The sequence below is a fragment of the Myxocyprinus asiaticus genome, chromosome 28 (assembly GCF_019703515.2).
Source record: "Myxocyprinus asiaticus isolate MX2 ecotype Aquarium Trade chromosome 28, UBuf_Myxa_2, whole genome shotgun sequence".
NCBI lineage: Eukaryota > Metazoa > Chordata > Actinopteri > Cypriniformes > Catostomidae > Myxocyprinus > Myxocyprinus asiaticus.
This window is the reverse complement of record NC_059371.1, coordinates 6,947,039-6,962,851: the sequence shown is the minus strand read 5'-3', so window position 1 is coordinate 6,962,851 and position 15,813 is coordinate 6,947,039. Positions and strand designations below refer to the sequence as shown.

At 35.8% G+C, this 15,813-nt stretch overlaps 1 protein-coding gene across 1 annotated transcript in view; it reads right to left on the bottom strand.

Annotated features, from left to right (window-relative positions):
* Positions 1-1,089: 1,089 nt before the first annotated feature.
* cdh26.1 (cadherin 26, tandem duplicate 1) overlaps positions 1,090-15,813 on the bottom strand; it is a 39,593-nt gene continuing 24,869 nt past the window's right edge. Inside the window, exons 15-18 of the mRNA XM_051659789.1 lie at positions 10,145-10,210; positions 6,137-6,178; positions 5,220-5,294; positions 1,090-2,939 (exon numbers count right to left, since the gene is read on the bottom strand). Of these exons, the coding sequence (XP_051515749.1) occupies positions 2,721-2,939; positions 5,220-5,294; positions 6,137-6,178; positions 10,145-10,210 (402 nt within the window). The 3' untranslated portion in view covers positions 1,090-2,720. The remainder of the gene's footprint in view (positions 2,940-5,219; positions 5,295-6,136; positions 6,179-10,144; positions 10,211-15,813) is intronic.

Here is a 15,813-nt window from a genome sequence, read left to right as displayed (position 1 = left end):
TGTGGTGGTCCATCTGAAATTGTTCCCCTACCTCGATCGGATCCATCCCATATTCCAAGTGTCCAAAATTAAACCGGTTTTTCATTCTAATCTGCATCCCACCACACCCGTCCCACCTCCACCATGCCTAGTTGAGGGCGCTCTGGCTAACACCATCAAACAGCTGATCAACGTCAGATGGAGGGGCAGAGGGTTCCAGTACTTGGTAGACTGGGAGGGTTACAGACCTGAGGAGATATGCTGGGTCTTGGATCACGCCCTCATTTAACAGTTCCACCTCTGTCATGGTAACTCTTTTGAAATGGGGGGGGGGGGGGGTACTGTCATAGTCTTTGTGAATTCACCGGTTTGTTTCTGTTGTCTTTCCCTCATGTGTGTCAGGTGCCGCCAGCATATGTGATCAGTGTTTACATGCTGACGGCACCTGTCCCCCGTTAATTGCCTCCTTATTTAAACCCCTCTTTGTTCCATGTTTAGTACTAGATTGTTGTTGTGTGTTTGAGTAACTCACCTCGCTCTCTTTGCCTCAGTCGGTCCCGTCTCGTGTTTTCTGTGTTGGTTGCCAGTCTCTGCCTGTGTTTGGATTTCGGTTACCATCCAGCCTGCATCTTCACTCGCCATTGTCCCCACTGACTCTACACCTGAGGATTCTTCACGGATCTGCTCTTCATACTACTATGATGCACACACACACCTACGAATACACCCATCATCTCTACACTGCAGTTGGGACTGGTTTCCTCACTGCTCGCTAGCCTTGCTGTGCTTCTGTGTTATTGACTTTAGTAAATTCTGTGAACTGTTCCTCTGCGGATCTCTTTTTTGTGTCCTTACAGCATGCAAATTTCTTTATATTAAAAGATCTTATTGCATACCTTAAAACACACTGGACCATATTAAGATTGCTGCTCTTTCATGCTTTTGTGTTCATCATAGTTTTGTGCATGTGTCACACGAGTGGATCTCCACCAAAGATTGCACGATTTTTTCCACCCACTATAAATGGTCTCCTCTTTCTTTTTTTTTTTTTTTTAAGAAAACAAATCATTGCAGACAACACCACAAACCCTCAGAACCCTGTACACCAAAACCATCAAGACAATTTATTATACAATAACTCACCAATCCTTGGATGAATCCAATTTTGGATTAAACACAATCTTTAAGGCATAGTTGACCCAAAAATAAAATTCTGTCATCACTTTTTCTCATCCTTTTGTTGTTCCAAACCTCTATAACTTTCTTTCTTCCATGGAACACAAAAGGAGATGTTAGGCAGAATATTAGTAATAATGTATTAGTCACCATTCATGTTCATTGCATCTTTTTCCATACAATGAAATGACTGAGACTGAACATTGTGTCTTAGATCTTTTTTTGTTCCATAAAAGAAAGAAAGTCATACAGCTATGGAACAACATGAGGTGAGTAAATGAGGACAGAATTAAAATTTATGGGTGAACTATACTATCCCTTGAAGTGGCAAAAAAAAAAAAAAATATCTTTACAAAAAGATGAGCAATATGGAAAAAAAGGTGTACACAACAATTGGAACAAAATGTATTGACGGTGCATTACTGCCAACTGTTAGACTGTCTGATTTTGTTCATGTGTAATGTTTTTTTTTTTTTTGTTATCATACGAAGTGATGAACTGGGTCATTCCTGTTATGCAGTCCATTTTCATGTGCCTGTTGTATGTGTCTGAATAAACTGGAAATAATTTCAAACTCATAAAATCCTATAATGTCACAAAGATCCTTATCGTTGTCTTTTATTGTGATGTCACATTTAAAAGAACATGAGTTGAATTTTAAATAATTTCACTGCTTTTTTTTCTTTTTTAATGGAGGCTGCCATTTTTCCCATGACTTCTTTTAAATATCTTCTAAATTCCATGTCTTCTACTTCCATATCAACTTCCAAAACTGCCGATTTATTAAATAATAATAATAATTTGAAATATATATATATATATATATATATAAATATGTTTCAAATGTCTTGGCCTTAAATTAGTAATCATTTTATTCCATTTTTCCTTTGTCTTCAATACCTTTTAATATTATAATATCTTATTTTATGAATGCTTTGATGTTGTATATATTATTTTATTTGTTTCATCCCAACCTGTTATAATAACCAATCTGTATACAGTAAAAGAACCAAACATTCAAAAGATAATTTATTTACATAAATTATACAAATATAAAAATTATGTGTACACCCTTATTTAAGTCCCTCCCTGAGCAATGGCTTTAGTTTTTAGGCATCTTGTTAATTTTCTTGTCATTGTGTAAATAAACACTTTATAAATATTAAAGTTTAAGTGCTTGAACTTGAGCAAAACATTGTTCTCAGAAAGTCTGGTGTACCCTTTTATAGAAATAATCATAGCATATTCAATATTTTAAAAGTTAAGTGTTCCCATGCAGTGGTACTGCATAACAGGTACAGAATGACCCAACTGATCTTTTACCCAACAATTTGACCTGTCATTTCTCCCTGAAATAGCTTCTCTTTTTTTATTTATCACCTATGCTGTTTTTTTGTTTTTTCATGCATATTGAGATGAAAATGAACAACTAAGTTCTTGACAGGATTGTCCATAAAGACATAAGTGAAAAAGTAATTTGCAAGAGGAAAAGCTTGTAATAGAAGTCATAAAAAAATAGAGTAATTTAAAGCAGAATTCCACAAGTCTTAAAAGAGTATCCATCTTCACAGCTGCACGTTTCTGCGCTCTATTGCCTGTTGACAAATTCCCCCCAGAGCGTTGAACTTTGGCCCAAGGTTCTGCAGGAAGTCCAGGTTATCTCCAAGGTTGCTGGTGGACAGCTTATCCAATGACTCGCAATCACTGCCTCTTCCTTCATAATAATATTGACGTTGCGAATATTCTGGATAGTCTTTTTGTTCTTCTGGAAGCCCATAGATTTTCTATATATTAACATAATGGAAAGAGAAATATAAAAATCTGTGTTGTTGTATCATTTGTGGATACAATGTAATTTCTTTTGATGTGTGGAATGTTTTTATCTCGCTTCAAGAAATCCCTGTTGATGATGTCTCCTTGTGGTGTCTTCTAGATCTGCTTATAATACTGCAGGTTATCTACTACCAATCAAAGGTTTGGACACACCTATGCATTCTTTATTAATACTATTTCCACATTTTTGAGTAATAGCAAAGTCAACGAAACTCTGAAATATCACAAATGAAAGTATTCCAAATTATGCAATAACCTCAAAATGTTCATCAAATCTAAAGAGTAAATCAAAGCTGGCTTTCTACTCTTTTTTCTCTCTCTCTCTCTTCATTCTTTCAAACAACTTCATGAGGAGCATCCTGAAATGCTTTTTATACAGCATTGAAAAGATGACAAGTGTACTGGACACTTGTTGACTATTTTTCCTTCACTATCTACGGTGGTCCAGAGGTGCATAACACAACTAAAATAACAAAGCAAAGAAAAGTTCACAATGCAAAGAAACTGAGCCAAAACACAAATAAATAAAGCCACAACACAAATAAAATTAATTCACAACACAAATATATTAAGCCACATCACAAATAAATTCATCCACAACACAACACAATGATAATAATAATAATAATAATAATAATAATAATAATAATAATAATAATGTTTAGATTTTTAAAACTTTATTGGCAGTATTACATGCTTACATGAGTACAAGACATGATAAGACATTCCCAATTTGAATAAAGTAGATTTATGTTTTGATTACGTTATTATTTTAAGTTAACTAATTTTAAATACATTTTGGCAAAGACATTTGTGTATTGTGAAGCTGAGTGTTCCAGGCAACATGACAAAATTTTTACTCGATTCGTGAGTCCTTTCTTAATCTTTGTGTTGTAGCTTAATTTATTTGTGCTGTGGCTTAATTTATTTGTGTTATAGCTTAATTACGTTGTGTTGTGGCTTAATTCCCGATGTGTTGTGGCTTAATTCCGATGTGTTTTGAAGTGCTGTTTGCTTTGTAAATTGATGTGGCTTAATTTCTTTGTGTTGTGGCTTGATTTCTTTGTGTTGTGAAATTTTGTTTGCTTTGTAAATTTCATTGTGTTGTGCACCTCTGGGCCACCATAATCACCACTATCTGTTCTAACTCAACCATTATGCACAGTGGGCAAAACATTTATGTATCTACAGGACTAACTTCAAGCATTTTAGAATAAGCTTTTAGAACAAAAGGTTTTCAAGATCATAAGAAAATAAATTGTTGGTTGTGTATATCTTCAGTGGAATCACTACAACATCTCTCAAAAGTCATCTGTCACTTCTCTTATTTTTAGAATAATAAAGAGAATTAAGAAGTGAGTTTCAATTGCAAAGTGCGGAAGAGTCTGCTGGGAACTCTTGTTATGTATAAAGACAATTACCAAATGAAATGATGAAACTGACAACAATCAATTTCCCATCACACAGTGGTGATTTTAACAACATTCACCAGTGTATTAAACAACACTCTACAACCATCAATTTGTGGGCTGCTCTCCATATCGAGTATTATCCAATTATATGCATTTATGCAAAATGCCTTTTTTCAAGTGTCCCTTGTTGTCGCACTGAAGGTGGCAACCCTTTTGTTGACTGAAAACTTGCTTTTGCTAGGTGCTGTATTTACGCCACTAGATGTCAGTGTATGTCCAGCACATCAAAAAGAAATACTGAGCGCTCCTTTAATGATCTGCTGATCTTCATAATTTGTACATGAACTCCCTGACCTCACACTAACAGGCCTCTTACAGGTAGATGGCGATAGTGTGCTCATTTCCAACACAGACGGGATGTTTGTTCTCCTATTATTATTATTATTCTTTTTTTTTTTTTTAAATATGTTGCAAGGCCAGTGTGCGTCAAAGGCAAATTATGCAATAAAGTGATGAGTTCCTGAATATTTCAGCAAGAGTTTATGTTTCCACAACAATGGACAAATTGGCCATATCAGCCATTACAACTTTCAGAAATTTCTAAGTTCGTCCCCACTTTTTGGGCAATGATCATTATAGTATCTTTTCAGAGTTTTGTTTGCTTGGCCTGCGATATAATGTGAAAATAATTGCATAAAACAGCCAATTAAGACCAAGCAGAACAGGTTACATAGGGGGTGCACTGAAGAAATGTGCAAGTGGTAAACAGTGATTTGGATAGCAATTAAATGATGTAAGTGATTACATCAGGGATCTCACCCTGTCAATGTGCTCAGCCAGGTTCCTATCTGATCGAGCCATGCTGTATGTGCGGGACATATGACCCACTCCACTCTGAAAATCAAGAGACACAAAACACTGAGCTAGCCAACTCGGAATTGCATTGTCTTTAATAGTTAATTAAAGATGCACTAAGTGATTTTTTTGCTAATGGCTAAACTTTTAAAAAATTTTAAACATGGTAAAAATGATGTTAACTCACATGAGATGAAGACTCTACACATATAAGTCTTAGAGAAAAAGCTGCTTCATTCTACACATGGTGCTGGATGCACATTCATGAATGCCACCATGCTGACCGCGAATAGCACATTTTTACAATTGCATCAGTAACTGAGAACATTTGATCTTGTGTGATGCTGCGTCTACGCAGCTAGGTGTCAGTGTCACCATAGGAACCAAAATAATGAGTGCTTGAGGCAAAGATGGCACTGAAAGTGACACAAATGCCTCAAAATACAAAATGTAGGGCAAAGAAAAATGCCCTTTAATAAATTCCCTCTTTTTAATTTGTAATATATGATATGTTTTCTAATATTTTATCATAAACCTAACACATATTATCACAAAATATGAGTTTTAAATTTATAGGTAACAAACTTGCTGAATTAATTTGATATGTATATTAATACATTTATTAAGTTAACATATTTTACATAAAAGGACAATACAGTGAGTGTTGTTTTTTTTTTTTTTTATGCCATCAGAAAGATTAAAATGCCCCAAATAATCAGACACAGGGGACAGATTTTGCCCCATAATTAAAAAGTTAATTTACAACATAAACAAAAAATTACTAAGTGCACCTTCAATTTTGGAGAATTTTTGCCTTATGTCTATCATTTCATGTGTTTATTTTATTATTATTATTATTATTAATAATATGAATAGCTTACCCTGACTGTGTTGGTTCGGGCCATTGACCAACTCTGAAATGGCTTTAGCAAACAAAAATATATTATTAAATGTACATCAACATTAAAAATAGGCTAATACTTACAAAATATATATATACAAACTTTTGGCCGCCAGTGTGTGTGTGTATATATATATATATATATATATATATATATATATATATATATATATATATACAGGTGCATCTCAATAAATTAGAATGTCGTGGAAAAGTTCATTTATTTCAGTAATTCAACTCAAATTGTGAAACTCGTGTATTAAATAAATTCAATGCACACAGACTGAAGTAGTTTAAGTCTTTGGTTCTTTTAATTGTGATGATTTTGGCTCACATTTAATAAAAACCCACCAATTCACTATCTCAAAAAATTAGAATATGGTGACATGCCAATCAGCTAATCAACTCAAAACACCTGCAAAGGTTTCCTGAGCCTTCAAAATGGTCTCTCAGTTTGGTTCACTAGGCTACACAATCATGGGGAAGACTGCTGATCTGACAGTTGTCCAGAAGACAATCATTGACACCCTTCACAAGGAGGGTAAGCCACAAACATTTATTGCCAAAGAAGCTGGCTGTTCACAGAGTGCTGTATCCAAGCATGTTAACAGAAAGTTGAGTGGAAGGAAAAAGTGTGGAAGAAAAAGATGCACAACCAACCAAGAGAACCGCAGCCTTATGATTGTCAAGCAAAATCGATTCAAGAATTTGGGTGAACTTCACAAGGAATGGACTGAGGCTGGGGTCAAGGCATCAAGAGCCACCACACACAGACGTGTCAAGGAATTTGGCTACAGTTGTTGTATTCCTCTTGTTAAGCCACTCCTGAACCACAGACAACGTCAGAGGCGTCTTACCTGGGCTAAGGAGAAGAAGAACTGGACTGTTGCCCAGTGGTCCAAAGTCCTCTTTTCAGATGAGAGCAAGTTTTGTATTTCATTTGGAAACCAAGGTCCTAGAGTCTGGAGGAAGGGTGGAGAAGCTCATAGCCCAAGTTGCTTGAAGTCCAGTGTTAAGTTTCCACAGTCTGTGATGATTTGGGGTGCAATGTCATCTGCTGGTGTTGGTCCATTGTGTTTCTTGAAAACCAAAGTCACTGCACCCGTTTACCAAGAAATTTTGGAGCACTTCATGCTTCCTTCTGCTGACCAGCTTTTTAAAGATGCTGATTTCATTTTCCAGCAGGATTTGGCACCTGCCCACACTGCCAAAAGCACCAAAAGTTGGTTAAATGACCATGGTGTTGGTGTGCTTGACTGGCCAGCAAACTCACCAGACCTGAACCCCATAGAGAATCTATGGGGTATTGTCAAGAGGAAAATGAGAAACAAGAGACCAAAAAATGCAGATGAGCTGAAGGCCACTGTCAAAGAAACCTGGGCTTCCATACCACCTCAGCAGTGCCACAAACTGATCACCTCCATGCCACGCCGAATTGAGGCAGTAATTAAAGCAAAAGGAGCCCCTACCAAGTATTGAGTACATATACAGTAAATGAACATACTTTCCAGAAGGCCAACAATTCACTAAAAATGTTTTTTTTATTGGTCTTATGATGTATTCTAATTTGTTGAGATAGTGAATTGGTGGGTTTTTGTTAAATGTGAGCCAAAATCATCATAATTAAAAGAACCAAAGACTTAAACTACTTCAGTCTGTGTGCACTGAATTTATTTAATACACGAGTTTCACAATTTGAGTTGAATTACTGAAATAAATGAACTTTTCCACAACATTCTAATTTATTGAGATGCACCTGTATATATATATACACACACACACACATATATTAGCCAAAGTTTGGAATACTGTGCAGATTTTGCTGTTGGTACTCTAATTCACCAAAATGGCATTCAGCTGATCACAAAGTATAGTCAGGACATTACTGATGTAAAAAAACAGCACCATCACTATTTCAAAAAGTCATTTTTGATCAAATCTAGACAGACTCATTTCCAGCAGCCATCACTCCAACAACTTATCCTTGAGTAATCATGCTAAATTGATCATTTGGTAGTAGAATATCACTTGCCATTATATCAAACACAGTTGAAAGCTATTTAGTTCGTTAAATGAAGCTTAAAATTGTCTTTGTGTTTGTTTTTGAGTTGCCACAGTATGCAATAGACTGGCATGTCTTAAGGTCAATATTAGGTCAAAAATGGCAAAAAAGAAACAGCTTTCTCTAGAAACTCATCAGTCAATCATTGTTTTGAGGAATGAAGGATATACAATGCTTGAAATTGCCAAAAAACCGAAGATTTCATACAAAGGTGTACACTACAGTCTTCAAAGACAAAGGACAACTAGCTCTAACAAGGACAGAAAGAGATGTGGAAGGCCAGATGTACAACTAAACAAGAGGATAAGTACATCAGAGTCTCTAGTTTGAGAAATAGACACCTCACATGTCCTCAGCTGACAGCTTCATTGAATTCTACCCACTCAACACCAGTTTCATGTACAACAGTAAAGAGAAGACTCAGGGGTGCAGGCCTTATGGGAAGAATTGCAAAGAAAAAAACACTTTTGAAACAGAAATACAAAAGAAATGGCTAGTGTGGGCAAAGAAACACAGACATTGGACAACAGATAATTGGAAAAGAGTGTTATGGATCTTAACCCCATTGAGCTTTCGTGGGATCAGCTAGACTGTAAGGTGCGTGAGAAGTGCCCGACATGGCAAGTGGCAAGTGCTATGGCAAGTGCTACAGGAAGCATGCTGTGAAATGTCACCTGAGTATCTGGACAAACTGACAGCTAGAATGCCAAAGATCTGCAAAGCTGTCATTGCTGCACCTGGAGGATTTTTTGATGAGAACTCTTTGAAGTGGTTTAAGAAGTTCTGAATTATTTTATTTTTTTCAAATTGTAATAGTAATTTTTCACGTTATTAATGTCCTGACTATACATTTAAGAGCTAAATCTGTTCATTATTCCAAACGTTTGGCCACCTGTGTGTGTATGTGTGTGTGTGTGTATATATATATATATATATATATATATATATATATATATATATATATATATATATATATATATATATATATATATATATTATATATATATATATACACACACACAGTACTGTGCTAAACTTTTAGGCACTTGTGAAAAATTTTGCACAGTGAGGATGTCTTTAGAAATAATACCATAAATAGTTTTCATTTATCAATTAATGTCATACAAAGTCCAGTAAACATAAAAAAAAGCTAAATCGTTGTTTGTTGTGACAACCTTTGCCTTCAAAACATTCAAAACAGCACCAATTCTTACAGGTACACCTGTCTCTTCATGTAATCCCAGACTGACTCAGTGATGTTGAGATCCAGGCTCTGTGGGGGTCCTACCATCTGTTGTAGGACTATTCTATTCTATTTAAAAAAGGAATGTTTGGAAGTCTAAAACTGATATTTCCTATTGACACACTAAAGCTGAAGATATAAATAACCATCTTAAGACAAATGTTTTTGTGAAACATCTTATGTGCCTAAGACTTTTGAACAGTACTGTATGTGTGTGTGTATATATACACACAGTATACACACACACACACACACACCCACACACACATATACTGTGTGTGTGTGTGTGTGTGTGTGTGTGTGTGTGTGTGTATATATATATATATATATATATATATATATATATATATATATATATATACAGTATAAACACACACACACACACACACACACACACACACACATATATACTGTGTGTGTGTGTGTGTGTGTGTGTGTGTGTGTTTATATATATATATATATATATATATGTCCTGAAACAAGAGACACGTGTGAAGCTGTTTGATTCGGTAGACAAATTTTTAATGAAAACACACCTTGGGTTAAACCCATATGTTTGTTTTTAATGTACAGTATTACTCTTCTCTCACGTATGGGCCCCTCCCAGTCTGTCCTGTCACACTCGACTGCCCACACGTGTCTCGCTACACCCATGTCTCAGTTTGATGGACGCTGTCACTCACCATGCTCATCACACCTCCACCGTTAGACATTTCCTGGAACATCCCCGATGAGTACTGAGTGCCGTACTGTCAGAGATAACATTAAAAGAATACATGACTCACAAGAGGCTGTGCTACAGTACTGTATATTGAAGGTTTGGTTAATGCTAGTTCACAATGCAGCACAAAGTTATAACTGCTTTTATAAAAAAGGAACTACAATGAAATAAGTGAATACAGAATGCAGTTGTTATGTTAAGGATCTACTTCCTGATCCATGAAAATTACTTTAGTTGGTTTTAATTCACTCATCTGAAATCCTATTTCTGACTTCCATAAAAACCGTAAATTTAGATGTTACTACATTAAGCACTTTTTAGATTACCTTACAAAACATTTTTTCATTGTACGTACTAAAAATACTAAGGACACATATTTTCATATAAACGTTATGTTATTTAAGCGAATCCCTTAATAAAATTTAAGATTACCTCCATGGAATAACAAAATGTTGTTTTACAACAACAATAATGATCATATATTATTTAGTCAAGTGAATAGATATTACACATCACATTGTAACAAAATGCAATTACATTTTATCCAGCATATGGGATTTTTTGAGTCACAGATACAAAGAAATGTAAATTACTTTGAATCTAAATTAAAATACATGTTAGAACAACAATATTACCCCAAATGTTGCCCCAGCTAGCCATAGAGAGTTGTTTAAACAAATCATGCAGAAAGTGCAATAGACTTATTTTTTTGCTGTTTATTATTTTATGCTGTTTCATCATGTTTTGGTTAGAAAATATCCAATTGCGTCTAAAACGAACATTCTGATTGGTAGCTCAGCTGAGTCAAACTGTCTGATTACGCCTGTGCCTTCAGTTGCTCCGTGAAGACAATCTCTGTACACTTATTAAAAAAATAAATAATAATAATCACAATTCACTCAACGGTGCTGCGGCATCACATCAGCATAATTAAATGAAATGGGTCAAAAGCCTCCTCGCTGTTCTGGTGGCCATACGTATCATAACTAATTTTAGGTGGGCATACGCAAAATCCTTTGAAAGATAGGTGGGCATACGGCGTATGCCCTAGACTACACTACTGTGTAGTAGTATATCTAAGGAAGAAATTCTATGAATCATTTCATATTATTGCACTGATGTCACATTCACACCTGTCAGTCATCCAGTTAACATTTTAGGTTAAGTTCACATCTGTTAATTAGGCATGTAACAAGTAGGCCAGCATGAAATCTGCAGTCGCAAAATAATGCATTATTTCAACAGCTGTCACTCACAAAGTTATAAACATTCACCTCCCCTTGAATATTCTTTTTTTTGGGGGTGGGGGGGGAGGGGGGGTAATTGTATGTATGCCGTGCCATATATGTCACATTAAAAAAATAATTTTTAACTAGGAAAGCAGTGTTGTAGTCAAGACCACCTAAACCGAGACCAAGTCAAGACCAAGACCAGAGTGTATTGAGACTGAGACAAGACCAAGACTTTGAGGGGCTGAGACCTAGTCAAGACCAAGACCATACCAGTGCGAGTCCCACACTGCATGACACACTTACAATACAATGTGGAACATGCAAACCATAGACACTCCTCAAATTGATCTGAAAGATCCACATTCCCATAAAAACACCAACAGAAAACAAATGAAGATTCCTCTTCATTCACCTCTTTTATTGCCATATATATACAGTATAGTATATATACTGCATATATATGTGTGTGTGTGTGTGTGTGCGCGTGTGTATCAGTGTACCATGAGAAATGTCCTGATAATAATCAAAAGGCATTGCAGAGGTGAATTTTCTATGAGCAAACAAATAAAAAAAATAAAAAAACACTAAGGAGCTGAAATCAACATAACCATCTTTATTCAACACTCCTTTTCCAAGTTTTACCATCTACTTAAAACAATAAAAATGTTGTGCAAGCATCACATCAGGTTTTCTGGATGACTCTTCCCCTAGAAACCATCAAGTACAGAATATATCAAACAATTATTCAATAAAGTCTTCACTTTTACGTCTTAAACAATATAGTAAGTTTTTTGTTGTTTTTGAACCAACAACAAGCCTTGTATAAATGTGTGCAATTTGCTAAACAAAAAACTAAATCTGGAAAATAGAACAAAGAATGCCAAACATGAGCAAAGCAGCCTATTTAAAATGTACATTTTTCTTATAAGTGGAGGCGCATTACTTGGTCTCCACTCTTTGCTGTCACATCTCTAGCTCTCTCACCCAAGTAAGGGAGCATTACCGCGGCATGTAGCGTTTATGTCGGAGCTGACATTAGCTAACGGTGATGTAATGTAACTTTATATACATTAGCTACATAGCTTTATGTGGCCTGTCTCATCATTGTTTATCACAAGCAAAAACATAACTTGGGAACAACAATGTCACTACATGCCCTGCCCAGAGTGAGAGGTAAATTCATTTGAAGAGCGACGGCAAATCTGGCTGATGCAAACTTTCTAAACTCCAAGGAGGACAAATGGCTGACGAATATAAACTAAAAAAGGATTATTTTAAGTCGAGGGCTAGGAGCCGTGTCAACATGGGCAAGGCTTTTCAGTGGTGGAGAAACCTCCAAGAGGTAAAAGGAATGAACATGTGTGCATGAATATGGGGGGCGGAGCTTCCAAAGGTGCATTGAAAGGAGGAGTGTGTTTGTTTTGGCAGTTGAGTTCGAATTTCAACAGTGTTTCTCAGGAATCGCTGAATGCACCTTTAACACTGCATTAGCTACAGTAGCTTGCGCACCTAGATAGTTGGCAAATAGCTGGCAAGCAACTGAAACTAGCGCCCTAAAAAACAGTAAATACATAGGTAGCTAATATGTATAGCTTATACTCGATAAATCTCTTTGGGTGAGGGGTGAAGATGAGTTTAGGTACAGATGCTGTGTTCCATTCAAATCGGATGTGGGATATTCCACTTGATACCTCCGATCTCTGACTAAAGGCATTCCAATGCCAGATGCTTGGAAGATGACATTAAAGGAAACAAAACTGCAATGCTCCTGTTAGCTGAGCAGGTCTTTGAATGTTACTAGAGATATCTCCTAACAACCCAATTAACAATCTGGGACACTAGCATTTGTGCTACAGGTGTACAATTATCAAAAGAGAGTTACCATGTTTTGTAATTTACCTTCTACTCTGCTAACATTTGTTAAACAAGCTTTAATATCATGTTGGAACTTTGACTAATTTATCTATATTATTTAATAAAAGTGAATGTTTATCACTTATTTTGTACATCTTCCTTGGTGACGACAAGATTGTGTGACGTCACGCACCTGCATCTCGGCAAAATTGGAGTTTAAAATTTCCGCATGACTTTCCAAGTTGTAATTACGGCTTCGAGTGGTGTTCCATTGCACTTTTCCCAGTAGGAAGTTGGAAAATCTGACTTTCTGAGTTGAATGGAATGCAGCAAGAGGCAGATTGCTAATGTTAGCTAGCTAGCTTTGCTAGCATCACTTACACTTGGCTTATCTTTCTTTATGCTTCCTTTCTAAGTGCTGATAAAAGTTTGACGTAGTCCCAGACATCTTGGTAAGCATTGCATTGCAGAATTTACATACTGCTGTGTGATTTCTTTTGGATGCTTTTTTGCAGATGAACTCTTTGTGGTATAGGTCAGTGTCTCCATCTTCCAAAGGCATCTCCAATATTTATCCTTGTTTTACTACGCCTCTGGTCATGGTGGTTTTTAGACAGATGGCGAAGCTTCTTAGGTTGGGTGGAATCTGTTATCCCTGATCCAGTTCGTTTGCTGGCTTCCATGGCTGCAGCATGCAGTGTTGTTTGCCTGCAAATTTGTTCAAATCTGGCAGTGTCAAAATACTATTGGTGAGTGGGCAATTGGTGGGATCACACAGGCCAAAACAGAAACAGAAAATCCTGCTAGGAATAGAAAATTCAAAGTAGAATATACTGGCTGTAGCATTGTTATCGGAGAATCCAGTATTTAAACTTTCCTAATTCTCTAATGACATATTATGGTCATTTTATGATTTAGTACAGTCAAAATATTACATATAGCACCTTTAAAACAGGAGAATTTGCTTTTAGTAATCGTATATATCAGTTTCTCATATTCTTTTTATGTTTCATGAAATGCGACAAGTAAGCCACATCTGTTCAGAACATCTGTAACTCTATGCTGTGCACAAATAAACAGCTTTTAGTCTTTTAGTCTTGGAGTAAAACAATACACCTGTTGTATTCTATTCATTCATTCGGTTCACTGATTGAATGTTTTTACTACAAGTGTGATGATGCAGCATCATTTTGTGGGCATGTGAGGAGTTGCGTTTGACAGCGGACAAGAGTTTGTTAGAACAATAATGTTATGATGGACTAAATATTTAAACTGGTTGCATAAAATACTTTGTAATGAAAAATATAACTGTCAAGAATCTAAATGTAAACATACCCACAAACGCCTTTAATGTGCTTTAAGTTGCTCTCTCTCTCCGTTTGTCTATCTGACTTATCTGACTATCAACAGTATGTGACAGTCAGTCTGACTACCTACACTACCATTCAAAAATTTGGGGTCACTTGCCTGAAATGTTTCTCATGATCTTAAAAACCATTTGATCTGAAGGCGTATGCTTAAATGTTTGAAATTAGTTTGTAGACAAAAATCTAATTGTGCCAACATATTAATTTATTTAATTACAAAACTAAAACTGTATTTAACAAAAAAAAATTTTTTTTTTTAAATGAATGACTTATATGACCGAATAATAAAGAAATGCAGCCACTAAGTGCCCAACATAGATGGGAACTCCTTCAATACAGTTTAAAAAGCATCCCAGGGTGATACCTCAAGAAGTTGGTTGAGAAAATGTCAAGAGTACATGTCTGCAAATTCTAGACAAAGTGTGACTACTTTGAAGATGCTAAAATATAACACAGTTTTGATTTATTTTGGATTTTTTTTAGTCACAACATAATTCCCATATTTCCATTTCTATTATTCCATGGTTGTGATGACTTTACTATTATTCTAAAATATGAAAAAAAATAATAATAATAATAAAATAAAAAATAAAGAATGAGTAAGTGACCCTAAATTTTGAATGGTAGTGTACTTGTATCTAGCTTGCTGGCTGTTTGTTTTACTATAATTTCTGTATAACCATCAAGCTTTAAACTTTTAAAACTAGTTTAAACATTCAGACAAGGCCAAAATCAAAGTTTGTCTTGGAAAAAAATCAACCTCTAGTTTAGTCTTGAAATATCCACCCATTATGGATTAAACATTGTGGAGGAATATGTATATTAAAGAGGAATACAAATGCAGTTTACAGTATATATACAGTATATACTGTGGCATGATCGTTGGTACCATATGGGCTGGTTTGAGTATTTCTGTAACAGCTGATCTTCTGGGATTTTCACACACAACAGTCTCTAGAATTTACTCAGAATTGTGCCAAAAACAAAAAGCATCCAGTGAGCAGCAGTTCTGTGGACAGAAATGCCTTGTTGATGAGAGAGGTCAACAGAGAATGGTCAGACTGGTTCGAGCTGACAAAAGGCTACGGTAACTCAGGTAACCCTACAATTTTAGTGAGCAGAATAGCATCTCAGAATGCACAAATTGTCGAACCTTGAGGCGGATGGGCTATGACAGC